We start from the raw sequence: 26,992 nt of genomic DNA, 5'->3' as shown, positions 1-26,992 counted from the left end.
GCATACATGGCTACCGGCACCACGCACGCGCACACACACACACACACACACACCGAGCACACAGTCACACCCTCTCTCTTTTCCACTTGCTGGTTGCCCATCTAACAGCCCTATATGTAAACCAGTGAAACCCCTTCAGGACATCAAATCTGTAGAATCTGTTGTCGGTTCTATCTAGGTCAATGCTTACAATAGCAGGGCCTTTTTTTTTTCTCTCTCTCTCTTTCTTTCTCTCTTTGCGCCCCCCCCCCCCCCCCCATTTGCCTAACCCCTCAAGGTTGATTATATTTTGCAAGTATAAACATGAAAATGCATTTTAAATAGAAACACATTAAGCCTGCTTTGCTCCGTTCAAAGATATTAGTCTCAAGTGGAAAATTAAAGCATGTAGTGGTTTGATGTGAACATCAGTGTAACGTTATATTCAGGTTATTTCTTATCAATATCTCACTCAAACTCTTCCGTCAGACAGTTGTGTCGTATATAATTCGAGACTGCAGCCCAAGAATCTGTGATCTACAGGGGATGATGTTACGTGACAGAAGGGAGGTGGAATCTAATTTGTTAACCCATACAGAAAAGAGAAACCTCGGCACTTGCCTGTCCATGCATTTTTCATAGGATCTTGAAATTTCTAATTTGAAGGCCTTCCTCACCGACAACAACAATTGCACCAGCAAACGGCAAATAGAAAATTGTGGAATTTCTCGTGTCAGAACGTCTTATGCTTATTTCGGGTTTTGTTTGACAGACCACCCACTTTTTTTTAAAACATGAATTCAAAAGAACATGCCATACTGTACACGTTATAACTCTGGAACATCACAAGAAACCCCCACAGCTCCCCCCTGTTCAAGTTAAATGAATTACCCACCGCTAATCTGCTTTAGCAGCTCCCACACAGCCCCAGTTTTCGCTCTACTTTTGGAGAAAATTGTGATATGACTGCCTTCAGATATGCGGTGCAATCAAAATATGCAGGGAGATTTTTTTTGCTAATCTAAGCAGTTGATCTTTTTTCCAACAATAATTTTTTCTACCTCAATCACATGCAAGACTTCAGCCGTGTTAGGGCCAACGTGCGTTTCTCCTCTTCTTAATATTCTACAGATGTAATTGAATAATAGCTAGATGTACAGTTTAAGTGTTGGACCTTCATAAAAAGCCACTTTCTGCCCATTCATGCTTCACAGTATAAAAATGATCTTCCATAGAAGATGAATTGCTAGAGTTTGATAATTTATCACACTGAGCTCGATGCAGTTATTTGTTTTTTTCGAATAAGTTTGCATTATTGCAGAGTGCCAAGTTTTCATATTGTTTTATGGTCCTGTTAATGTCAATCAAATCACACACACACACAGACACACACAGACACACACACACACACACACACACACACAAACGCACACACAGAGAAATTAGAAACCTCTTTCAGGAATCAATCCCTAATTTAACCAAATCCCTTACAATACTGTCACATCCAAGTCTTCTTTTATTAGCTCAGCAGGTAATTTACAATTAAAGTATGTTTGAAATAATGCGAAATAATGTAAATGTTTTTGTTTGACAAAAATCTGAAGTGAGAAATGCTGAGGAGAAAACTTTATATAAACTGTGCTGAACTCCATGCAATAATCGGTGATGTCAGGCGAACGTTATTTTTTCTTTGTGACCCCGTCAACATTACCTGAAGTCTTGACAGGGCTGTTCTCCTCAGGCCTTAAAGGCTTCCCTAAGCTGCCTCTATCTTAGCATTGCCCACCACTGCACACAGTGAAGACAATCTCCTTTAAATTGCTTTTTCGATCAGTTTTGACATCAATCTGCTCCCATGGGAAGTTGGGCATCCATGTGACAACCCCACTCAAGCTTGTTTGATCTGGAGAATTAACATAATATTAACGCACACACAGACCTGGCTGTGACAGCTATAGGAGGATTGGCTTTCAGATAACAGACATTGGCACCAGTAGGGTTTCTGCAACAGCAGAAGTCATAGACAAGACAATCAAAGCTGTTAGAGGTCACATTTTTTATATGCAGATCTGATTTTACTAACTTTTTTGTATTTTTGAAATGTATGGATACATAATCTGGGTAATACAGATTTTATCCAGTATTTTACCCCATTTATTAAATTATTTGTGAGTTAACAGTAGAAATCCATATCTCACTTTTAATTTGTTCACAAATAATAAGGTTGTGTATGCTGTGAGCTTGAAATCCACCAGCACACAATGGAGTAAGATCTTTCAGTTGTGCCTGAGTGAATAAATTCTTTATAAGGCCCAACATTTTTTTTTTTTTTAACTGGATAACATCAACACAACTTCTGTATTTTATATGTTTCCTCTTGTCCTTATCTGCTTTAGGACAAAGATATCTCATCACATCCACGGGAGCCTTGTACATCCTGGACGTCCTGCCTGAGGATGGGCTGAATAACTACCGCTGCACCACACGCCACCGCTACACCGGCGAGACTCGTCAGAGCAACAGTGCACGTCTCATTGTGTCAGGTAAGCAATGGCCATTTGTGTAAAGATTACTAACAGCTAACTGGTTTTAATATTGTAGAATAGAAGACTAAGGGCAAGGTTACACACAGGCGAACGTGAAGCGAATATCACTGGTCAAGATTGAACTCCTTGACAAGGAATGCTGTGGATTTGCTCTGCCAAAGGAAACACATTTTTCACCTCCTCACATATTAGAGGTCAAGGTTTGCCACTGCTCCATATGTATATGTGTGATACTACTGGTTAGAAGGTAAGTGCTAAAGTTGAAACAATCAGGAGCTGTTATATTTATATAAGTTATATTTAGAGTCATGGCCAAGTCTCTCATCTGCTCAGTTTAGCTCCTAGTGTGATGGACAACTGTTCTACACGTCAAATAAGTTTTAAGAAATCCATCCATCCATTATCTATTCAGCCAATGCTTGTTGACATTGGGTGAGAGGCGAGGTACAACCCGGACAGGTTGCAACCGATCGCAGAGCCAACATATGAAGACAAACAACCATTCATAGTCTCCAATTGACCTAACCTCAATCTGCATGTCTTTGGACTGTGGGAGGAAGCTGGAGTACCAGGAGAAAACCCACGCAGAAGCAGGGAGAACATGCAAACTCCACACAGAGAGAATCCTCTTATTATGAACAGACAGTACAAACCATATAGGGCCACTCAGTAACAAAACAATCATTGTATTGGGTGTTTCAGGCTGTAGATTATGTTGTATGCTGGTGAGTAATCACAGACAGACTGATGGACGGATAAACAAGATCCGATATATTGAACCTCATCCACTTTCTTCGCCACATTAAAATCCTGTCTTGATCTGTAGCAACACAGTCTCTTTCTCTCTTCTGTCCCTTGCATAACAAAATATACAGTACATGGAACAGAATCTTGACCCACAAAAATCAATATTGGATTACACTATCAAGCTCCTGGCAACGCTCACCGCTAATTAACACTAAATTCTCTGCTCCTTCCAGACCCCACCAATGCTGAGCCAGGCATCTTGGATGGCTTTGACCACCGAGAGGTGATGATTAATCATCGGGTGGAGCTGCCCTGTAAGGCCTCGGGCTACCCAACGCCCAAGTACCGCTGGCTGAAGGACAACAGCCCTCTGGAGCCCGACAGCCGCTTCCGCCAGACCATCACAGGGCTGCTGATCGAGAGCACGCAGCCCAGTGATTCTGGGACGTATGTGTGTGAAGTGTGGAACAGTTATGGCAATGCTGAAGTCATGGGGCGCCTCTATATAAAGCGTGAGTATTTTGTAAAATCTGTAGATTGATTGCTAACATGACATGCAGTGTTAACACCATCATCAAGAACATAATAATTTTATCGGAATTAACACAGATCATTTTTTTGTAGGCTGATTAATTATTTTGTTGTTTTACCTTTAATTCCCAGATTCTGGTTACATTGTTCTTTTTTAAATCTTTATCTATCCATACTTGCAAAAGTCAACCCTGCACTTTCTTTTATATCTTCTCTGTATGTTCCTCTCAGTCTTGCTGCAATAAATCAATGAATCACCTTTGAAAATAAAAAATGTGTCTCTTATTTTGTGTCCTCAGAGCCTCTGAAGGCCGTGGTCAGCCCTCGCAAGGTGAAAGGCAGCGTGGGTAGCAAGGTGTCTCTGTCCTGTAGCGTGAGTGGCTCAGATGAGTACGAGCTGTCATGGTACCGCAACGGAGAGATCATCTACCCGGGCAACAGCGTTCGTTTCACGGGGCTCAACAGGGAGAACCTCATTATGGAGGGCATGTCGAAGAGTGACGGTGGAGCTTACCAGTGCTTCGCTAGGAAGGGCAAGATGTCCGCCCAAGATTTTGTGCAAGTCATCCTAGAAGGTAAAAATGTGTGCATGTCATTTGTGGGGTGGAGCAGATGCTGAGCAAAAGCCCCAGCATGGTAGCTTTCCTATGCATAATCAATGAGTTAGCAGACAAAGGTTCAGGCCGTGAAGATCAATACTGGGTTTATGTGGTAATGACATTCTGTTGTGACTCTCTGCTGTAGGCTGCCATTAGTATGATAGTCCAGGACTTCACAAACACATGCAAAAACACAGGCACTCTCCCACACTCTTGAATCCAATAGCTTACCTTGGCAGCGTTGCTCAGGCAACTGTCTCCTGTGGCCAGGGAGCTGTAAAAAAAAGATATTGATAATCTATAATCATGTGGAACAGACCTAGATTATCAGAGAGCAGCAGCAGGCAGACACAGACGCATCAAAAGACAACCAGACTGTGTTTGCGAGGAAAGCTCCTGGATTGCTGTCGTCAATGTGTAGAGCTTCTGGCACAGCGTCCTGATACAAAGCAAAATATAAAGGATAAAAAATTGTGAATTCTTTAAAAGACACAGAATTTTTCCTTTACTTTTTCTGGGTTAAAACTTCTTGATCATCTCACCAAAGCACGTTTATGACAACAAATCATCGCTAATAACAAATCGCCTCTATAACAAAGAAATCCTGGTGTTCAGAAACTGTGACAAAATAAAAACAGGGATCTTGGAACTGCCAACTAATCGGAGACTTCCTCAATGTTCCTCAGGCTGATAATTATCATTAACATGTGGTCAAAGTTTTACCATGGTTTCATTCACCACTGTGTTCCTGTCCCTTACCGTGTCCCACCTTGTCCCCCACCACAGATGGCACTCCCAAGATCCTGTCCTCCTTCAGCGAGAAGGTGGTGAACCCGAGCGAGCCCGTCTTCCTGGTGTGCAACGTCAAGGGCACGCCCCCTCCCAGATGCAGCTGGTCCCTGGACGATGACCCCGTCATCAAAGACAGCCACCACCACCTGGGCCACTACGAGACCCACGAGGGCCACGTGGTCAGCCAGCTGAATGTGACCCACACCCAGGTGCAGGACGGAGGGGTGTACCGGTGCACGTGCAGCAACTCGGCCGGGGGCGTGTACCACCAGGCTCGAATAAACGTAAGAGGTGCTTGTCAAATCAGCTCCTCCAAAAACAACAATACACATACCCGTCTGTCTCTGTGTGTGTCTCTCTGTGTGTTGCTGTCCAGCTGTTGTCTGGCATTCTTGGTGCATGAGTTCTGGTTGTTGTTAGGGTCCAAAACGGAAAATTGCATGAATTTTTTTTTCCGATTTAGCCATTATTGCTGAGTATTTCGATTATTTTAATTTTAAATCTTTGATCAAATTTACCAGTCCTTTTAGTTTCTTCTCCGCTAATTGATTTGGCCTCAAAGTAATGTTCTTTTTATGGGTTATTTACTTTTCCTCTGCTCCTTGTATAATTTTTAACATCGCAGCTCCGTCGTTTTCTTTCCAAATTATAATTGCTTCTCTTACATGCCTGTATTTTTAGGCCAGATTAATTATCCCACTTAACTGCACACAAGCGGATCTCGATATAGGGTTACAAAATGGTCTGGTTTGTAAATAGCCAGAAGAAAAATATATTTCTTCTAATTGCGTGAATAAATGTATCTACTAGTTGCTGTGTGTCTGTGTGTATGTCTGTGTGTATTTTCTCCACAGTCAATTCAGTTCTTCACAATCAGATGTTAAAGTGAGTACTGTGTTTCCATTTTATGGGACACGGAATATATTATATGGGTGACCAGCAGGAGCCGACCTCTAAGTATCACTAATACTTCAGTTTTTCTTCAAATATGCACCTTGGTATTTCACCTCCTTATTCATAGCTTAAAACAAATTGCTAATGCAACAACACCTATGTTTATCATTTAAACATTTTGGTGAAAGATACAATATTTGAAACTGAGGAAAGACCTTTTCTGTTTTACAAGCAGCAGACATCACCCTTTAAAATCTTAAATATGTCTGTAAAATCAGTGGTTCAGTGTCGAACCTGTGCCGATTTATTTAAAATTAACAGAAATCCCCCAAAACATCATTGCACAAATCATCCTTGTCGTTCAATGTCAACACCACGATATTTTGAAATGTCCATATGTCCGTATAGGTTCTTTTCTCATTCTCTGTCACTTTTTAGGCCGCGCCAACATTCGTCCAATGAAAAACATCACAGCGGTTGCCGGGCGGGACGCCTTTATCCATTGCCGTGTGATTGGCTACCCTTACTACTCCATAAAGTGGTACAAAAATTCCGCACTTCTCCCCTTCAACCACCGGCAGCGAGCCTTCGAGAATAATGGCACACTGAAGCTGTCCAACGTGCAGCAGGTGGACGCTGGCGAGTATAACTGCAAGGTGATGGTCCAACCCAACAAGATGGACTCTCAGAGTGTCCACCTCTGCGTACGAGGTGAGTCCCACTGATTATTTCGGCACAAGTTGCGCTTACATAGCTTCTCAGCCTTGAGACAGAGATTAACACAGAATCAGTGTTTTATTGCATCGTACAGTAGAAAGCAATGAATCCCAACAAGTGACTCTTTTGATTAACAAGTATTTAATGAGTTTTATGATGTATTTGATGAATACAACTATGCTGTCATTGTGAGCTGTCCACTCAAGTGGTTGTTTTGATCAAATTCATATTTTGTAAGATGTGTTTTTGCTCTCTTGCTGAGATCCCACTCTTTTCGCACTACTGATCGTATTATCTATTGGAAAGAGAGAAAATCATTTAATTTCCCAAAATATAGAACTATTATTTCAAACAGTCCGAATATTGACAACCAGTATGGGTTAAATTGTTTCTTGCCAATCATAGGCATATGTTATGATATAATATGTTGAAATTTGATATAAAGCTTGAATTGGAATCCCAGGCGCTCCATCTCTCTACCCCCTGCCTACATATGCATCTCAAAATGGTCTCATAGGAAAAGCCCATCACCAGATAGATGAATACATGCACACACTCACAGAAAGACAGAAGGGTATATAAATAGATCTCACCAGACTTAATCTACTTGATATTCCTCAGTTAGTTAGTGCAGCTTATGAAGGCCGAATCAGAGATAGTAAAGAGCTGAGTGATGATCACCGCTGAGATCTTACAACCTGTAATAGATAACACTAAACTGGGCTTATCCATTATGCCCCATTTTCTTGCCTCCATACAGTATGTTAAGTTGTTGTCATTACATTATACTTCCCATGGAGCGAGGTAGGCAGAGAGGGTGGGAGAGAGTAGGAACGAAAAGAGAGTGATGATATAAAGCAACACTTCCCAGTGGTGCTATAGTGAGCGAGTGCATTTGTTAATTTACTCTGCTCATGCTTAAAATGCACAAGTGTCTTTGGGGATCCCTTGAGTCCATTATCTCCACTTTGTTGTGAATTAAATAAGCTGCTAAAGTGCTGCTTATTTCACAGTTATTTGAACTCACTGGACACTCAAACACACAGATGACTGGTGTGATGGCTGGAGATTTCCCTGAGAACGGAGCGCAGGCAATTTGAATACATCCTAATGTAGAACCGTTTGATTATATTATGCAGCCAGATTGACTTTGAACACTTGTTTCTGGGTACTGCTCTAATCAGGGTTTTGGATCATTGGATAAAATGGTTGATTGATGTAGTAGTTAGGTTTGCGAGTCTGCAAGGATTGTGTGTAGGTTAGTGATTTAATACTATAGATGATTATTCCCCAAAGCGAATGAGCCATCTCAAAGGCACATCCAGCACGAGAGATTTTCTTTGGTTATGTGTTCTTTTGGTTGTTGTTTATTTTATTACAAATTTTGGTGTAGTTAAAGGGCTAAACACAGACATCTGTTTTATCCCTTTTTCTTCTCACTTCCGTGAACATTTTCATCCCTCCATGCTGGAACTTGCCAGTGACCGGAGGCATTGTGTTTTCAGGTTGTCCGTCCCTCTATCAGTCCCTTTCTTTTGAACACCATAGCTCTATAACACCTTGAGGAAAATTCTTAAAGTTTGGTACACATGTTCAGTTGAATTCAAATATTAACTGATTAGGTTTCATAGGCCAAAGGTCAAGGTTGCTGTGAGAATACATAGTACATGTTTGCCTTGTGAACGTGATATCTCAGGAGCACCTCAAAGGAATCCCTTCAAATGTGGTACAAATGTTCTGTTGGATTCAAAGATGAACTGAATAGAATTCAGTGGTCAAAGGTCAAGGTCACAGTAACCCCAAAAAACATTTTTTGCCTGTTGAATATGTTAACATAAGAGCACCGCAAGAGAATTGTTTTAAATTCTACATAATTATTCACTTAGACTCATTGATTAACTGTTTAGTTTTGGGTGGTCAAAGGTCAAGGTCACAGTGGCCTCACAATTCCTCTCCATCGCTCTTTCTCGGAGCCAGGGGAGCAGGAACAAATGTCATATATAATAATTTATTCAAATTCTGACCTGTTGTAATTTGCAGTCAAAGATGAACTGGTTAGATTTCACTGGTCAAAGCTCAAAGGTCATTGTGACCTCATATTATTGCGAATGCAATATGTCAGGAACACCTGGAGGGTCTGAAACGGGACTGGTTGGTGGAGTCATACAACCGCAAGATGGTAATTCTAGCTCTCGATTTTTTTCAAAACAATGTATAAATCTTGAAGTAAAAGCTAATCAGACGTATGTTTGGTTTTTAGATGTATGAGTTGGTATGATTTGGTGCAGATCCACCTAATGATCCAGATCTATTGTTGTTTGGTCTCTTTGAAATATGTTTTGCACCAGTTAGTTTACGTTTTGGCTCATGTCTGTGCGCTTTTAGCGTTTCTTTGAAAGGACAAAATGTTCCAGTCTGAGAATGATGGGGAATTGCTACAGACTGCTTTGCTATTCAGGTCTTTTATATTCCTTCAGTGACCTCTCTGAAGCAAGATAGTCAGAAGATTGTAGGATTACTCTGAAAACACAGTACCGGCCAGGGAATCCTGGGAATTAACATGGTCTTTTAGGGCAGAAATAACATTCAGTCTTTTTGTCACTTTCCTCCCATTAACTCCTGCAGTCCCTCCGTACATTCAGCCATTTGAGTTCCAGCGTTTTACCATTGGACAGCGTGTCTTCATCCCCTGCGTGGTCATGTCAGGCGACCGGCCACTGGACATCACGTGGCAGAAAGATGGACGGCCGATCCCCATCAGCCTAGGTGTGACTGTGGACAACATCGACTTCACCAGCTCACTGCGAATCTCCAACTTGACGCCCGATCACAACGGAAACTACACTTGCGTCGCCCGCAACGAGGCTGCTGCTGTGGAACACCAGAGTCAGCTCATTGTCCGAGGTAAGCCGAGACAGACCAGTTATGTAGTGGACTTCTATGATTGGTAATATGTGTACAAATTGTCATTTTAACCTTTACATTCAGCTGCTAACTCAAATAAATAGTTCTTTCTGTGTCATGGTTTAGTGTTTGGTTGTTGAGCCAATAGGTGATCTGTATTAGAGACAACCACAATTTCAGGTATGACCATCAACTGCTCCTTCTTTCTGTGTTCGTGTCTATATATAGTTCCTCCTCAGTTTGTGGTTCAGCCTGAGGATCAAGATGGGATCTATGGGAAAACTGTGACTCTCAACTGCTCCGCCGAAGGTTACCCACCACCCACCATCGTATGGGAGCACTCCAAAGGTACATTAAGCATAGCACGCATTTCCTTGAACATTAGTATCTCCATATTTTATGGCTCTGCACCAGCAAAAGCCAGTGGCAGGAGTCCTGTTTTCCGGTTGTCTGTCCACCTGTCCTTACCTACGTCTGTCCCATTCCCGTCAACGCAATATCACAAGAATAAAAATATTAACTTGGACTTAAGGATGATCTGATTCGATTTTGGTGGTCTTGGTCACATGACTTGTTTTGAGCACACATATCTGAGGCCTGTACTACAAAGCAGGATTTGCTGTTATCCGTGTTACCTCAGGTCTATATCAGGGTTTTCAGTCCTACGAGGTCGTTCACTTCGTATCGGGGTAAATCCCCACAGTAACATATGCTGAACGGCTAACCTGTACTAACCTAACCTGTAGGTACTGTTTTTGCAGGTAACTAGGTTCAGTTTGCCTCATCCACAGCAGAACACACACCCTTTGTGACTGCACAGACGTAGAGCACACACGTACACACACACACACACACACACACACACACACACACACATAGCCATCTGCTCTAAAAACATGGCGCAGACAGAGCGGAGCAGACAGACAGGCAGGAAGGCAGCAGGTGAGTTCAGCCACTTGAGCCGGGCAGATGAAGAGGGGCCCCAGGTGTTTGCTCCATCATCCATATAACCAGTGCTGAAAGCTTCACTGACAGAAGGACAACAACCAATGAGGAGTGGTGCGTGAGGGTGTGTTTTTGTGTGTACGTGCTTGGCCATGATCAAAGGACTGAAAGAATCAGATCTTTTTTTTAGCTCTTTGATGGGATTTGTGTGTACCAGAGTGCAGTGCATATGCGTGTGTGTGCGAGCACACATGTCTATGTCTGTGCATGTGTGCATGCGTGTGCGTAGACAAGCAGGCCTTATGCCTGATTAGCACTGTCTGACAAATCCAGATCAGTATGACGAGGTCAGGTGGAGCAGTGTGTGTTTGTGTGTATGCATGTGATTTTGTGCATGTGTGTACTCATACTCACTCATTCTCATAAATACTGACCTTCTCAGGACCATAGAACTTAATGAGGACCAGATCCCAGTACTAATGAGGTACAGCATCATTCCTGACATCCTGGATAAGGTTGGGTAAAGTTTTGGTTAGGAAGTCCTAGTATGAATGGAAGTCAATGCAAATACATAATTAGGATAGCTGAACAAAGCTCTGTTGTGTGTGTCTAGCTTTACCTATCAACCTACCTTTTTTTACCCATGCACCTCTACTGTGTTACATGTTTCCTGTTTCTGGAGTATCAGGCACATACCCAATGTATCCCAGGTGGGTTGATTGGGAAGCTATCGCTTAATTTATTGTAAGCCAGAGTAGAGTTTCTTCGTAGAATGACTGTCTGGCATGCTTTTACTGCAATTGAAGTAGCTAAGAGCCAGATGAGTGTCGCTGGGAGATATGGAACAGTAAGTAAAGGTCAACTGCTATTAGCATAATGACTAGCACTATTTGGATATGCAAAATCCATAATTCAAGGAGGACACATCCCCCTTCCTCTCCATCGCTCTTTCTCGGAGCCAGGGGAGCAGGAACAAAGTCACCACTTGACCCTTCGCTGGCCATGGCCACTTGACTGCATTTTAATTAAAAAGCAAAAACCCACAGCTCACTAAATGGCCTAATCTCTACACGCTAACTTTAACACGAGCTAATGCAACGTCTGGCTCAGTTCACACATGTGTTTAATACTACATGAGCGAGGTGGAATACAGTGTTTTCATTATGATAAGAGGAGACCTCGTCATTAGAATTCAATGTCTGTTACATTTCCTGCAGAGTTAAGCAGCCATTGCAAATTGAGATATTGTATCGTTTAACTAAGAGTGATTATGTCATTTTCTATTATTTATAAAGATATTAATTACACACAGACAGAATGTCTCATGGATGCCAAGTTCAATTATTTCTATGACGCTTCAGTAATGGATTTCAAATGTCAGTCGTATGAGATTTTGGACGATTAAGATAAGCATCACTGTTCTTGCTCTAAAATCTATGCCTTCAGGATGAATCTGCCCTTGACTTAATTCTTTTAGGCATTGACCCTGTTTTGGCACTCTGACTTTCTCTGGAGTTTACCTTTCAGGAGCCAGAACATAACATGTGAATTCTAGTGCTGAGATCATTCTTTGTTAACAGCACATTGAAACAGCGTATGCCCACATCACTGAATCACATTGCTTCCGAATCTTCGTACGCGCCTTCCACGTTTGTGGTACCTGTCCTTCACCCTGGGATATTTTTTCTTTTCAGTTTTTCAACTGTCATGTCGGAAACATCTTCAACAAACCCACTTGCTTGCTGAGATCTCCTGCTGTTTTATCACATTAGCTCTGTTGAAATTTTTACTCAGGGGATAGCCGGTGAAACTCCGAAGTGATTGACTGACCCCGACATTCACTCAGTCTTATAGATACAAAATCCAGATAATTTTAAGAGATTATCTTGTGTTCAGTGCATGTTTTAAATCAGCTTTAGAGATCAAAATGTGACTTGAGGCCATCTTTGTATGTGTTTTTTCGGATCTGTTCCTTTCGACCATAACAAATTCAAAGAATAAACCCAGAGAGGTGATACCGAGGAAAAAAGAGTCTTGCTGCAGTGAACATCTTCAAATCTCACTGGCAGAGCCGAGCCCTGGACGGCGGCAGCTCCGCACGGCCTCCCTGCCCTCCTACTGCGTGTTGTTCCTCTGCACCAATCTTCTGCCACGAGGGTGTCCGTTCTGACTTCTGAATCGTTACCAGAAGCTGCGGCCGCTTCGCCCAGCTCAGCAGCTGTTTGGCTTTTAAGGATTTAGGCTTGGTGTTAAGAAACATGTTTACAATCCTCCCTAAATCTGACAGGCTTTGTCACCAAATCTGTAAACACAGACGCACACCCCAATGAATGCACGTCAAACACACGCACACACACATTGAAACACTGCAGGTCAGTTTACTGCACTGCTGTGTTGTTTGAGCATCATATATATTTTTCTCTATTGAATTTTACACAGACTAAATGTAGAAATACATTTATATTTCTATGTTTCTTTCTACTTTATGGTGTGTTTAAAATGTTGGAGAATATTTATACCCTAAATATTTATTCATTGCTCACAATTGAAAATGTTTCTACACTGTCTCTCTCTTACAACAGGTGCGGGTGTCCCCCAGTTTCAGCCCATCCTCCTAAACAGTGGCTCTCGTATCCAGCTGCTGATCAACGGTTCGCTGCTGATCAAACACGTGCTGGAGGACGACAACGGCTTCTACCTGTGTAAGGTCAGCAACGATGTGGGAGCTGATGTCAGCAAGTCCATGTACCTCACCGTCAAAAGTAAGAGACGCGTCGATAACAGCTGATGGGCCGCAATCAATGTGTATTTTAATGTGTGTGTTGGTGCAACAACAAGTAGATGTTAAAAATAGGATTCTTATCTGCCGGGAGTTACAGAGAGCTTCTCTTAAAGTAGATTAACATTTATTTGATAAAGAAAATGAAAAATAGGGAGTGATGCAGATCGGCTGTATCAATAGACACGCTGTGCAAATGAGGAAACAAACAGAGTCAGAGTTTAACAGATCCTGGTTATAATCCATCCGAAGCAAGCCCTCTCTGGCCAAAGACGCTAAGCAAAGCATTAAGAGGGTCACGATCCGACTCGACATGAGGTAAATTTGAAAACAGATTTTAATCAAAAGATCATTAGATGAAAGGAAACAATCCCTCGGTACATCTGTTGAAATAGTGGAGGCTAATGTCCGTGCTCACAGTATCACTAAAAGGACCAGGAGTTATTGAGCATTTTTCTTAATGAACACATCTGTATGCAGACAGCTGTTCCTGCCGCATGTTTGCTCTTCCCACTGCTGCGTTCAGTGTTTCCCCAAACACAGGCCTGATTTCAGTCTGCATTAGCATGTAGCTTCCCTATAGACCTAAGAGTGGCTCCTCATTTTCATGGTGCTCAGACACAAGTGGGGCTTATTTTCCCTTCGCTGCTGTTATCAAACTGGAGCACAAGGAGGCCTGCTGATGGGCAGCCCTCTCTCTGTCTCTCTCCTCTTCTCCTCACCAGCCCCAAAGTCTGATAGTAAAACACAAGAATGAAAACATGTTGTGTGTAACTGTTTATAGATTTATTTTACAATAAGAAAAGTATAAATTAATGACAGCAATCTAAGGTTTAGTAATCATCAGAGAACAGCTCAGCACAAGTTATCAAGAAGAAATAATAAAATAATGAATAAAGTGATAAAGTAAAATAAAATAGTGTCATGACATTGAACCCTTTTCTGTTTTTGTAACTTAGGGCAGGACCAGAGACAATATGTCACTGTTGCATAGATCAGAACATAAATAGAGTTACATGTCACACATGTGGAATTTCAATATAGAATCTGAATCTGATTGGATCCTTAAAGTTCCTCATCTAACCCTGATGTGTCTGGGGAAGGGCTGCATGAAAAATATCTTTAAGACTTCTTCTACATATATCCTTTTGTCTTTTTTAGCATTAATATCAGCTGGCTTGTCATGAATATTCATTTGTCACCGTAATTAAGACCCGCAGTGTACAAGGCTGAGGGCTGCCTCTGTGTGAGGCTGTCAGTGCTACAGCAGCACGCACAGAGACGATCACGCTCTCTCTCTATTTTCATAGGTCAGTTTACTGACTGTAGCACAGTTGCTATGCAGCGAGTTGACCTATGGCTGTACTAACCTTTTTTTTGCCTCCATTTTCTACCAAGCAGAGAACAAACATTGCGGCTGCCGCCACAGACGACTCTAGTAGCACATCGAACTCCACGTATACAGTATCTTGTGTCATATAGAGAACAATTTTGGTAATAAATTGGGGCTGCATTTGTCCATGATATGCCCGTGCTGTATCTACTGGACTCCATTATATCAATATGAGTCTTTCAGAGTCAAAGAGATGGCCGACCATAAACAAGTTAGGTGAGATGATATAGAGCAGTAATCCAATCAGCACGGAGCGATAATACAGCCCCCAATTTCCTCCCTACACAGTGTGTCTATGTGGTCACTGTGGTATTTAAGGGAAACAGTAGTAAATAATATATATACTTAGTTTCGGATTCATTGGTCTTAATTGCCCACTCATATTATCTACCAAAGTTAAGGAGTGTGTGTGTTTGTGTGTGTGTGTGTGTGTGTGTGTGTGTGTGTGTGTGTGTGTGTGTGTGTGTGTGTGTGTGTGTGTGTGTGTGTGTGTGTGTGTGTGTTTGTGTGTGTGTGTGTGTGTGTGTGTGTGTGTGTGTGTGTTTGAGAGAGAGGGAGAGAGAGTGAGAGAGAGAGAGAGAGAGAGAGATGACCCAGTGTAGGCACCCTGCCGTTGCTTCAGGCTTCAGTTTCATGTTCTCCTCTAACTCTATCAAAGGGAATTTCGTCAGCTTCGGTTGTGAATAATGTAAGTTCACTTCACATAACTCGTAGTTTCATTAAGATGAACTGTAACATTATTTACAGCTTTTAATATTTATGTCCAAGACGTGTTCTTCCTCTTAAGATGAATTTACATTTCTTTTGAGTAATTTCATGAATTATGACTTAGTTTTCATACAAATAATTTTTTCTCAGCACAAGTTGAACATGATGGTACATACTAATCAAAGTCAAAAAATTCATGTCTGTTCAATCAATAACTATAGTTTATTGCTCAACGTAAATTGCCATCTCCATGTGATATCTGTTCCTACTGCAGAAAGAATCGCCAAAATACAAATTACAAAACACATTCAACTATTGAATAATCCTGGCAGCCCAGCACTGAGCCACCTCTTCTAACCCCTCTGAATCCTCTCAGGAAATAAACAGATACACATTTGAAAGAATAGATCACAGCCTAAAACTCCAGCCCTGGTAGTTTGGTGAAAAAATAAGGATTCAGTTTAATTCCTGCATTATTTCTGCAATACAGGTCAAACGTGTTAATGCCTTGCAAAAGAGCACGAGCTAAGTTATAAAATCAAGAAATATTTATGTTTTTGTTCCCTCATGCAGACAACATACAGTATTTAAGAATACTGTTACTACCTCTGCCAAGGTTTTGTTTTCATTAGCGTATTTTTATATTGTTATTTAGCTGCGTTACACAAAAACTTTGAGGTGGATTATCACAAAACTTGGTTGAAGGATGTGCTATGGGTCAAGGACAAACCCCCTCTAGATGTTGGTGCGGATCCAGATCATGGATCTACAATTTCCCAATATTGCCAGATAGAGCATGTTTATACATTTTCACCATATTTCCCAGGGAATTATTCATTGATATTGATGAAAAAAGTCGTTTATGGGACCTATATGTATAAGTGTGTAAGATTTAGTGCAGCTTGGCATAATTTAAGTGGACTTGGGCCTTGGTGGAGGTATGCAGTTTTCAGATTCTAGTCTAGTAATATTTTCAGCATTAATACACAGATCTTTACTCTTCCATCTAAGTCATTAATTCAGAGATAATTGACGGGTTAGTGTTCACAGCTACAATAATTATTAAGTCGTCACATTACTGGAAAAAGTTCTTTGGGTCTGTGATAATACTCTGTGCTGTCTGTCGTTTCTCTGCTGCCATTGGCTGCTCAGTCATTACGTGCGGGCTCAGCTGCTTGTCACTCATCAACAGATATAACATTTCATGCCCTTTAAACCCCAAATTGTAGTCGTGCACTCAAGATGCTTCTGGATAAGTGTACTTACCCGCATGAGTGGTTTGAAAAAGGGAGACTATAACTGTGCTCGTGTTCACTAACACCTTCAAGCTCAATGCTCAATGTTTGTGTATAATTACACATATCTCCTTATTTTTAAACAAAAAGTATGTTTGTTATTATTTTATTGTCTGTATATAATTTGCGTTTGCAGCCCCCTCTCTGTCTACATTTGTGAATCTCTGCACGGTGCATTGTGTACATTCTGCTTGCATGGTGTGTGTGTGAGTGTGTGTGTGTGTGTGTGTGTGTGTGTGTGTGTGTGTGTGTGTGTGTGTGTGTGTGTGTGTGTGTGTGTGTGTGTGTGTGTGTGTGTGTGTGTGTGTGTGTGTGTGTGTGTGTGTGTGGGTGTTATGCGTTTCTGGAACTCTTGAGTGCATTTCTGCCTCATTTAAATCCGTCAATACTTCAATTAGAAGCGTTCGAAGTGGCTCAAGGGAAGAGCAGTCGGCATATTTCTCTGCTTTATTTGCACTCTCTGCTTGTCCTTGTTTTTGAAAGATTAAAAAGATAAATGACACATTATTTGTTTCCTTTTATACCCTTGCTCATGTGCTGGCAGCTGTGTGTGTCCCCACCATTGTCTAAATCCCCCATTGCCACAACAAAGCGTACATTTACAGATCATTAACAGTCGAAATACATTTTTTTAATTAGTTTTAATCCCATATGAATATTAGAGAAATACACAATATATTTTAAATCAATATGCATTAGTCTACAATGTTTTTCTGTGCAGGCTCGGCTGTTAGTCCTCTATAAAAATCCTAGTAAAAGTGATAAAATAATTGTTTAACTTATATGATAGCAAAATCCTTTTTAGTGCTCTTTGTAATGTGTTAAACGTTACAAAGTATAGCAATCTAAAAATTACTCCCATTAGCTGTTTGTTTGAAGCCTGAACCATAAATTTAAAAGTGGAGGCGTTGGGCTTCTTGTCGCTTGCCGCCACCATTGTCTTTTTGAATGAATAAATCTTGGAATAAGTTCGCCCAAGACTGATCCACTCATACGAGCCTCCATTGCTTGGGTCTGAAAGGAAGCATTTGTTGGCCACATTTAAAGGAGCCTTAGAAGTGGAACAGCCTTGTTGTCTTCAAATGCAACCTCCGAAGGATGCAGGTGCTGAATTAAACACAGTTATTGGATTCAGCCATTAAACATTGGCACTGCTCAAATCTGTCTGCAATTGTAGATGGCATCATTGATGGAAGTAGAAATGAAAAACTGCCTCTGTCAACCTGTCTGAAATCGAGGAGTCGTTTTAGAATTGTAAAACTAAAATTGAAGAGTTAAATCGGTTACGGTTATCATTGTTAACCCCAGTAACAACTCGGTTGCCTCCCCTCCTTTGCTCAGGCTTGAATAGGGTTAGTTTGTAAGATTTCTCCCTGATCAATGAATCCACTATTTTCTAACATCCCTACCTCCTTTCACACGTTCTAAGACCCCTCCACCACCAACGTAATTTGAAGTTAAGAAATTTCAGTTCTATCTCCAATGGTGGTCCTATAGTTTGAACATGCATCATTTCCCGTCTGAAGATGTAAGAGCGCAGCTTCCTTCAATGCTGTCTTTCTTACCCCACATTCATCCCCCCATACCTCCCTCTTTCTTCTCTGCTGCCTTTGTTCCCCCCACCCCTCCCTCCCCCTTACCCCCTCTCAGCTTTCTTTTTTTATCCCTTGTCTCCCCTCTTTCCACTCACACTTTTTCTCCTCTTCCCGCTTGTGTTTTATTACCCGGCCCCTGTAATATCACTGGATATTAAAAAATATACATCAACCGAGCAATTATGGCCTATCAAAAAGAATAGGTTTAGCCTGAGGCCTCACTCCGCACGGTGGTTGCATAGAGATTAGATGAGGGGAAAGCGAGTATAGCCTCACCTCAGCTCAGTAACTGTAGCACGACCAAGATCGGAGAAGATTGTATAGCACACTGTAGATACTGCAGTCTCTGTCACATGCTCGATTCACTAAAGTAGGTACACACTAAAAACACATACACACACACACACAAACATTCAAGGCCACATGCAGATTGACTCAAAATTTACTCTGATGCATCAACACACCCACGCAGACAAACATGTGCTCATGTTTAAAAACTTGCAATGACAAATCTTCTCATGCACACATGATTTCATACAGAGCCATTCACAAACACACACACAGACACACACACGTAGCCTTGTATGTCGTCATTTAGCGCCCTTTCTTTCTTTCTGTCTTTTTTCTTTCAATTAGCACTCACAGGCTTCATCAATGTTAACTTACACTGCCAAGGCCTCGGATTTAAATAGAGAAAATAGCCCCTGTTAAGCAGCAATAACATTTAGAGAAGGAGCTGAGGAGACTCTTTTAATAGGACTCACTTAAAATTCATAGTTGCTATGCAAAATAAATCAGCGATTTCCTGCGCGGGGGCAGTGGGAAAGGGGATGATGGTGTGGGGAGCGAGGGAGAGGGATGGGCTGCGAGTGAATAAGAAATGAGGTTTAAACGTCGGCAGTCCCAAGTCTGACACGTTCCATCGTGTCGGGGGTGGGTGGGGGTTGAGGGAAACGCACACACACACACAAACAGAGGCCTATGTGCACGCAAACCCAATGCATTAGCTCCCCCTTTTGATTTTTGTTGGGTGCTTTAAAGAGGAAGATGTGCTGTGAAGAAGAAAGAGACAGAAACATGCTGAAGGAATCTGTGTTTGTGTTTATTTGTGTGTGGGGGGTGAGAGGCATTTGTGTTTGTGTGTGTGTGCTCATTTACTCTCTTGATTTTAATTTACAGTGTACAAATCAGTGCACCACTGATGCAGCAATCAAAGATGACAGATAAACTGGAAGCGGCATAAAGACATATGCAGTATCTGTGCTGGATGGATTGTTGTGGTTCCCAAATGATAAACCCTCCCGACTTTGTTAATCTTTGACTTCTCTCGTGTCACCTTGTAATGACCTTGTGACCAAGTACTGCATGATGGAGCTTCTAGTATGATTGGACACTCTATCGGTGCTTACACACTTACCTTGTTTGTTCCGGACTTCAGGCTTTTCAGTTCAGTGTGAACCAAAATGAAGTTGCCTCAGACCAAGGGGTGAACCAATGGACCAAAATGTGTTGACACCTTTTGGGATAGACCAACTGCTAGAAGTTAAAACAGCGGTAAAAATAGAGGAAGTAAAAGAAGCAGAAGCCCAAAGTGTTGCTAGTTTCTCCATAAAGGGAGTTGCACAGTCTCAGAGGATTGTTTGCAAACTTTACCTCCGACGATATAATGTTTGAAAAACAAGGATGTTAATTCGGCGCAATCAAAGTGTTGAGTGCTGTGCCTGAAGTTGTTGATGTTGGTAGTAATAACATAACTATATTACAGTGGCATCCAAAATAACAAAATGAACTGGTTCATTCATTTTCTTCATTCAAACAGAAAACTACTATTCGCTGCCTCATGTCATCTCCAAACCAATCAATGTCATTTAGAGGTAGACACATCCCAAATAGGTGATGATGACAGGACTTAAAAATGTGAAACAAAAACTAACTGGATCAAACAATGTAACAAAGGCTGTGATTCACAGCAAATGTGTCCTTCCACCCCAAAGCGATGGAGGCTCCATCAGGTGGATCCTTCCCGGCCCATGTCCCATGATTCATAGCGCTTTCAAAGAGCAAGCAAAGCGAAAATCTCCGAAAAATTCATCTCTGTCTCATTTCGTTTTGGCAGACGCAGCCACCAAAGGATGCTGTGTAGACCGGGTCCTTCTAAGCATGCAGCCCCTGAAATGAGACCCAGCTAAAGACATTAACATTGGGTGTGAAAATACCCGAAGTCTTGTTTTAATTCCCAACTATATATCAGCCTTAAAAAAGAAGTGTAGCCATACAATGTAATGACATATTTGTACTGCATCAGTGAAATAATAAATGATAAAAGAGCAAAGAGATAATCTGAAGCAGTTTCCACACGACAGAACGGGCGTGATTTAACACATCAGCACGATTAGCACACTGCCATGGCAAAACCACCACACACACAAGTAGAGTATAATATTAGTTATGATTTCAAATACTTGACTTTAATTGTCAGTAATTGACTCGCGATTGTCCAACCTTCCTGGCCCTCTGAGTACCTGAATGTGGTCTTTGTTAAGCCAAAACAAATTATCATAAAGGTATCTACAAATATTGTTTGACTCAGAGGAACACAGTTTGTGTATGTGTGTGGAAGAGTGTTTACAATTCTTGTGCATGTGTATCCCCATGACTCTTTCTCACCCTGTCAGTATTTCTACAGTATCTTTATATCTGTAGGTATTTGTGTATTTTTAAATCCGCAATGTGTGCGTTGTCCTTTGTGCGTTGGGATGTGAGTGTGCCTGTGTGACACACCAGCGTGGCCAGCGGACTTGTCTGCTGTGTATGAATAATCAAAGTGGTCTCTCTCTCTCTCTCTCTCTCGCTCATCATTAAATCATCACTGTCCTGGTGGGAGCCTGAGGAGAGAGAGAGAGGGAGAGAGAGAGGGATCATAGTTAGCGCTGCAGGGGTACATGCTCTCTCTCTCTTCTCCGTCGTGTAGTGTGGCTGAGATGTGTCATGAGCACAAGTCTTCTCTGCTCTCTGTGCTCGCCCACTTAGCTCTCCCAGACACCGCCGCTCTCATGCACACACTTTCATACATATGCACTCCGAGTAAAACACATCCACGCAGACACATTATTCAGGAGTGTACAGACATGCACACACACACACAGCGACTCCAGCTCACACAGTGACTCTTCTCCAGGTAAGAGGAGGCCTCCTACCACTGCTCCACCTGTACCTGCCACATGTAGCTGCCATTTTCAGAGACACAGTACATTCACTACAAGCCTGTAAACTCTACAGTAGATACAGCATGTGGTCCTGAAAACTGCTCTGTCTAATGTAAATGATAAGTCAATCAGCCACTCCACAGAAAATGTGCAACACTTTAAAGCTGCTCAGATCAATATTTTCATATAAATAATGCAACTGCTGTGTGTAATGTAACTTCACAGAGAACCACCTGAGTGTCTTTCAGCTGATTGTTTTGATTTACATTCACCACGCAGTAGCTTCACTATACACTGTACATGCTCAACATGAATCATCTGACAGACAATGGGAAAATCATGGGAAATATCAAAAGATGTTTTCAGTCTCATCGGACATTTAATAGATAAATAAATACAGAACTAAGGGGGCAATCGGAGAGCACACACTGCCACCAAGGCTAACATCCAACCATGCCAGAAAATAAATCCCTCTGCACCAAAATTGTACTGGTTGTTCCGCAGGTGATGCACCACTCAATGGAAATCAGTTGAGTAGCTACGTGCGTAACTGCCTGGAATAAAATAACACAACTGTAATTCTTTCTAAGACACAGCAGATTGAAGTGGCATTTTCTATATGGAGTTTTGAATGGATTATCATAATACTTCGATCTCACAAATTCGATTGTAGGATCACAAAACTTAGAGCAAATAGTTTTACCTGCAGTGTAACTCTGTGTCCTGCATGTCCACACTGACACAGATTAGCATATTGATTCACTCTGCTCAGAGCTAGCTGGAGTTAATATGATATAATCCAATTTGGGGGCTTCACACTTTAAAGATCATTACACTGTGAATAGCACCTGAACGTCTCTGTGTGACAATCAGGAGTCGGATTCATCCAAGTAGAGAGAAAAGGACACAATGAAAGAAAGTGTGAGTAAGAGAATGGTGTGAGTGTGAGTACAGACTGAGTAGTCTGGGTGAGAGACGTTCTCAACAAGTCATTCTGCTGAACAACGCACACACACGCGCACACACACACACAGACACACACACACACACGCACACACACACACACACACACAGGGGCTAAATGTGTTGCTAATGAGCCTGGTGTGTGGTTACAGCAGAGAGCCAGACCGGCTCCACGCTCAGACCGATGGGAGTTCAGTCAGGAGTCACCACTTTCTTCTCCGTTTCCTCCGCCTCATCCTCAGAAAGCAACACGTTATTCTGCTTTCTGGTATTATCAAAGCAGGCTTCTACCTGAAGGGCTCCTCTTCTATCTCACAGCATCACAGGAGACGAGGAGTGTCAAACATGACGTTCACGATGGTCCCTGGAGTGTTGAATAGTTATTATAATTGTCAGAGAAAAAGGAGAGAAGGCGTCTTACTCAGTATAAGATGAGAAGTAAAAGAATGTGTTAATTTTGAACCAAAAAAAGAACTGGCGCAGTAAAAACCATTTATTTTTAAAGAATAGTAAGTAGCTCCGGAAAATGTTATTTTTGATATCATTCTACTGATATATTTAGCAGCATGTGTGCATAAATGGATTCATTTTAACTGATATAACTATGTTTTTCTTTCTCCTTTTTTTATTCAGAAAAGATATAAAGATATAAAGCAAATTTACAGTAGCACATACAGCCTTATAAAAACCTAAATGTTCAAATTTTATTTGTATAGGCCATATTCACAAATCTCAATTTACCTCATAGGGCTTAACAAGGTGCAACCTCAGAGATGAGGGGAGCAGCAATGACAATATGTTATGTTAGATGTATTGCCAATAATGATAGTATGTATGAGTAGGCATATTATATATCTAAGCAATGTAGTGGTAATCATAATCCACAATCAGAAGCCACCACAATCAGAAAATCGATGAAATATCTATTTCAACTGATATCATTGTCTATTCTCTTTCTTTCTCCCTCTTGCTACTCTCTTGCCATTTTGGCCTGTCTGTCTCCTCCATCCAGTCCCGGCCATGATCACCTCCTACCCCAACACCACCCTGGCCACGCATGGCGAGGAGAAGAAGATGAGCTGCATCGCTCATGGAGAGAAGCCCATCATGGTGCGCTGGGAGAAAGAGGAACGCATCATCAACCCCGAGACCAGCCGATACGTGGTCACCGTCAAAGAAGTGGCTGACGAAGTCATTTCCACGCTGGTGGTGGGTGCTCAACTTTCACCATAAATCAAACGCTACCGTGAATCTAATTTTTTTACAGTGGTTTTAATCTATTCAGACAGATGGGAAGCAGAGAGGAAGGGCAGAGGAAATTCTTGCTGAAATTCACATTCACAAGTGGATTCAAGTGGAGCATGAAATATTAAAGAGCTACCTTCCAGTTCAATTTAATGCTGATTAAAACACAGCATGAATGAGTACATGTGTAATGCAGGATAAGGAATATGTGCCTTGAGATAATTGAGTAGTTAAGTGTCCCACATGGTTTAGGGTGGAGGTTTCTCTCCCTCTGAAGAAGTTGAGCACACTGCTCCTCCTCCACTTTTGAAAAACCGCTCAAGATGAAATGTAACTTTAGATTATCATTTTTACACTGATAGTAGAACTCTCCGACCACCTGATAGCTTTGAATGTGGTGTGTGTGTCTGTGTAGATTATGCCTACAGTTCGTGAGGACTCCGGCTTCTTCTCCTGTCATGCCATCAACTCGTTCGGCGAGGACCGGGGCATCATACAGCTGACGGTGCAAGGTGAGCTCCGCCACACCTCACACCCACTACAGCTCAGGTTGGGAAAGGACATGTTAAGAGAAAGACTAAATTCCCCCAGGAAGTTGAAAAGATTTCGTAATTTGTTGCGTAATTCAATAATTTACTAACTTTATAGCCACATGGTGTCATCACTCTCTGTAGTCAAACCCAATGCCTCACTGGGGAAATCACAGACAGAATGAAACCAATACATCAGTCTGGTCTGCCTGCCGTCCAGTTCTATTTCAGGACTCTGCACTTCACAATACCCCTCTCTATCTCTCTCTCTCTCTCTCTCTCTCTCTCTCTCTCTCTCTCTCTCTCTTCCACTGTGTTTTTCTGCCTCTCTCACTCTCGGCTGTGTTTACATGTTGCATCAGAGCCGCCCGACCCTCCAGAGGTGGAGATCCGGGAGGTTAGGGATCGAACCATAGCTCTGCGCTGGACGATGGGTTTTGACGGGAACAGCCCCATCACAGGATATGATATTGAGTGCAAGAACAAATCAGGTTGGCATGAGTACACCGAGCGCAAGTTCAAGCGACATAGTCAACAACAAATGCATAAACGTTGTAATCCATCTCTGACACTCCATCCAACCTCTCTCTCTCTCTCTCTCTCTCTCTCTCTCTCTCTCTCTCTCTCTCTCTCTCTCTCTCTCTCTCTCTCTTTCTCCCTCTGTTTCTTCTAGCTTCTTGGCTTTCAGCCCAGGTAACCAAAGACGTGTCACCGCAGCTCAACCAGGCCACCATCATCGACCTGCACCCGTCCTCCACTTACAACATCCGCATGGTCGCCAAGAACATAATCGGCAACAGTAATCCTAGCAACGAGCTCACCATAACTACTGATGAAGCAGGTTAGTTAATTCAACTTAGTCAGTTAACAAACTGTGGTGCAGATGAAATACATTTTCCTGAAAACAAAACTCCACTATCTCTCAATCACAATATTTTATACTGTTAATTTTAGCTTCGATGCTATATAAAATTATGACCACAATTTATTTTAATATTTAGAATTTATACTTTGACCGAGTCTTGTTTTGGCGTGAACTCCTCAGATATAGTGTCCATGCCTCCTGGCTCTCAAACCTGTTGAGTCCACTTTCACTTAATGATTTTATGATAGTTTAAATTGAGATCATCATCTTTTATATCAGGGCAAACAGATCAGGTCACTCTCGCTTTTAGTCTTAATTCTATTGCTCGTAATGATCCCCCCTCAGTCATAGACAGCACATTAATAAGAACCATTTTAGCGGAGTCATCGCTGAAATAAAGTCATAAACTTCAGATTAAGTAAAACATATATCATCAGTCACATTACAAAGGTTTAAGTTGATGATGTTGCATGTTTCTTCTTATTGTTAAGGTAGAAACTTCAGTGTATGAAAATGCATTCTTAACTCAACAGCACCATCTAGTGAAACGGAACTAGATAAGATGTAACAATCTTTCTATGGCAGAACATCCACTTTTAACAGTAACATGCAGTAATGATGAGTGATGGGCTTCGTTAACAGCTCCTGACGGCCCACCACAAGAGGTCATACTGGAGTCCACGTCCCCGCAGAGCATCAGAGTCTCCTGGAAGGTACAGTCCACATAGATCATATTAGGAACTAAGGGTTAATTTCATGGTGTATATAACCCTCAGGCAGGGTTTTGTATTAATTTCAAAAACAGCATTTGGACTTTTACATTAAAATTTTGCAGCTACTAATGCTATCAGATATTGCTGTTTACTTCATTGTATTTACATATGTGTAAGACATTGGGGATTTTCATTTTAGATAATAAAAAAATAAGCAGCGGATTCAACATGATGATGATATTAAGCATTAGGGCAACCGTATGTGTTTGGGCTATGGTCATCTAACCATTTTCTCATTTGACAGCCTCCAAATAAACACCTGCAGAACGGCGTGATCCGCGGCTACCAGGTGGGCTACAGGGAGTACAGCCCAGGCGGCAACCACCAGTTCACCATCATCAGCCTGGACACGACAGGAGACACCACGGAGAGCATCCTGCTGGACAACCTGAAGAAGTTCACTCAGTACAGTGTGGTGGTGCAGGCTGCAAACAGGGCGGGCACCGGGCCGTCGTCACAGCAGGTGGTCATCAAAACTCTGGAGGATGGTAAGTAGCACATGTGATTTAATACTGGATATATAACACCTATATATAGTCTATTTATTCAAGCTTGAAGTAACCCTGTGTTTTCCATATGATCCACCTGCTGTAAGAGTTTTTATAAAGAACTGATTTACTGCATGGCCTTCCCACCCTGGTACAGATGCAAGGGCTTCATATTGTTGTGAAAAGGCTGCCATCTGCTGGACATGTTTTGAACTACATCACATGAATAACTGCTTAATATTATCTTGCCTAAACATTATTTTGTGTCATTGTAATGAAATAATGCTTATTATTTTTTTAATATTTGACAGAACTAAATTCAACTGATTCATTAAAAACACCAGAAGTTTAAACCTTGTTAGTAAGTTATGTAGGGAGTTATAATAATTTCATAACTTGATTATATTTAATTTAAGGATGTTTTAACATTTTGGGGAGTGAATTTTTCGACAATTACTGGTATTGCCACAAAAAAAAAATGTCTATAGATCTTCTACT

General features: G+C 41.6%; 1 protein-coding gene across 7 annotated transcripts in view; it reads left to right on the top strand.

The window, feature by feature from the left end:
* The window catches only part of dscamb (Down syndrome cell adhesion molecule b), a 122,775-nt gene that overhangs the window by 75,571 nt on the left and 20,212 nt on the right, over positions 1-26,992 (top strand). For all 7 annotated transcript variants that reach the window (XM_053422769.1, XM_053422776.1, XM_053422771.1 and 4 more), the window contains 14 exons: positions 2,376-2,522; positions 3,506-3,784; positions 4,103-4,378; positions 5,189-5,485; positions 6,527-6,799; positions 9,431-9,709; positions 9,938-10,057; positions 13,237-13,416; positions 23,606-23,802; positions 24,254-24,350; positions 24,731-24,859; positions 25,042-25,209; positions 25,876-25,946; positions 26,251-26,494. In XM_053422769.1, coding sequence (XP_053278744.1) covers positions 2,376-2,522; positions 3,506-3,784; positions 4,103-4,378; positions 5,189-5,485; positions 6,527-6,799; positions 9,431-9,709; positions 9,938-10,057; positions 13,237-13,416; positions 23,606-23,802; positions 24,254-24,350; positions 24,731-24,859; positions 25,042-25,209; positions 25,876-25,946; positions 26,251-26,494 — 2,757 coding nt within the window. The remainder of the gene's footprint in view (positions 1-2,375; positions 2,523-3,505; positions 3,785-4,102; positions 4,379-5,188; positions 5,486-6,526; positions 6,800-9,430; positions 9,710-9,937; positions 10,058-13,236; positions 13,417-23,605; positions 23,803-24,253; positions 24,351-24,730; positions 24,860-25,041; positions 25,210-25,875; positions 25,947-26,250; positions 26,495-26,992) is intronic.

Source organism: Pleuronectes platessa, chromosome 5, assembly GCF_947347685.1.
Source record: "Pleuronectes platessa chromosome 5, fPlePla1.1, whole genome shotgun sequence".
Classification (NCBI taxonomy): domain Eukaryota; kingdom Metazoa; phylum Chordata; class Actinopteri; order Pleuronectiformes; family Pleuronectidae; genus Pleuronectes; species Pleuronectes platessa.
Note: the sequence above shows the minus strand (reverse complement) of the source record. Positions and strands in the feature narration are given on the sequence as shown.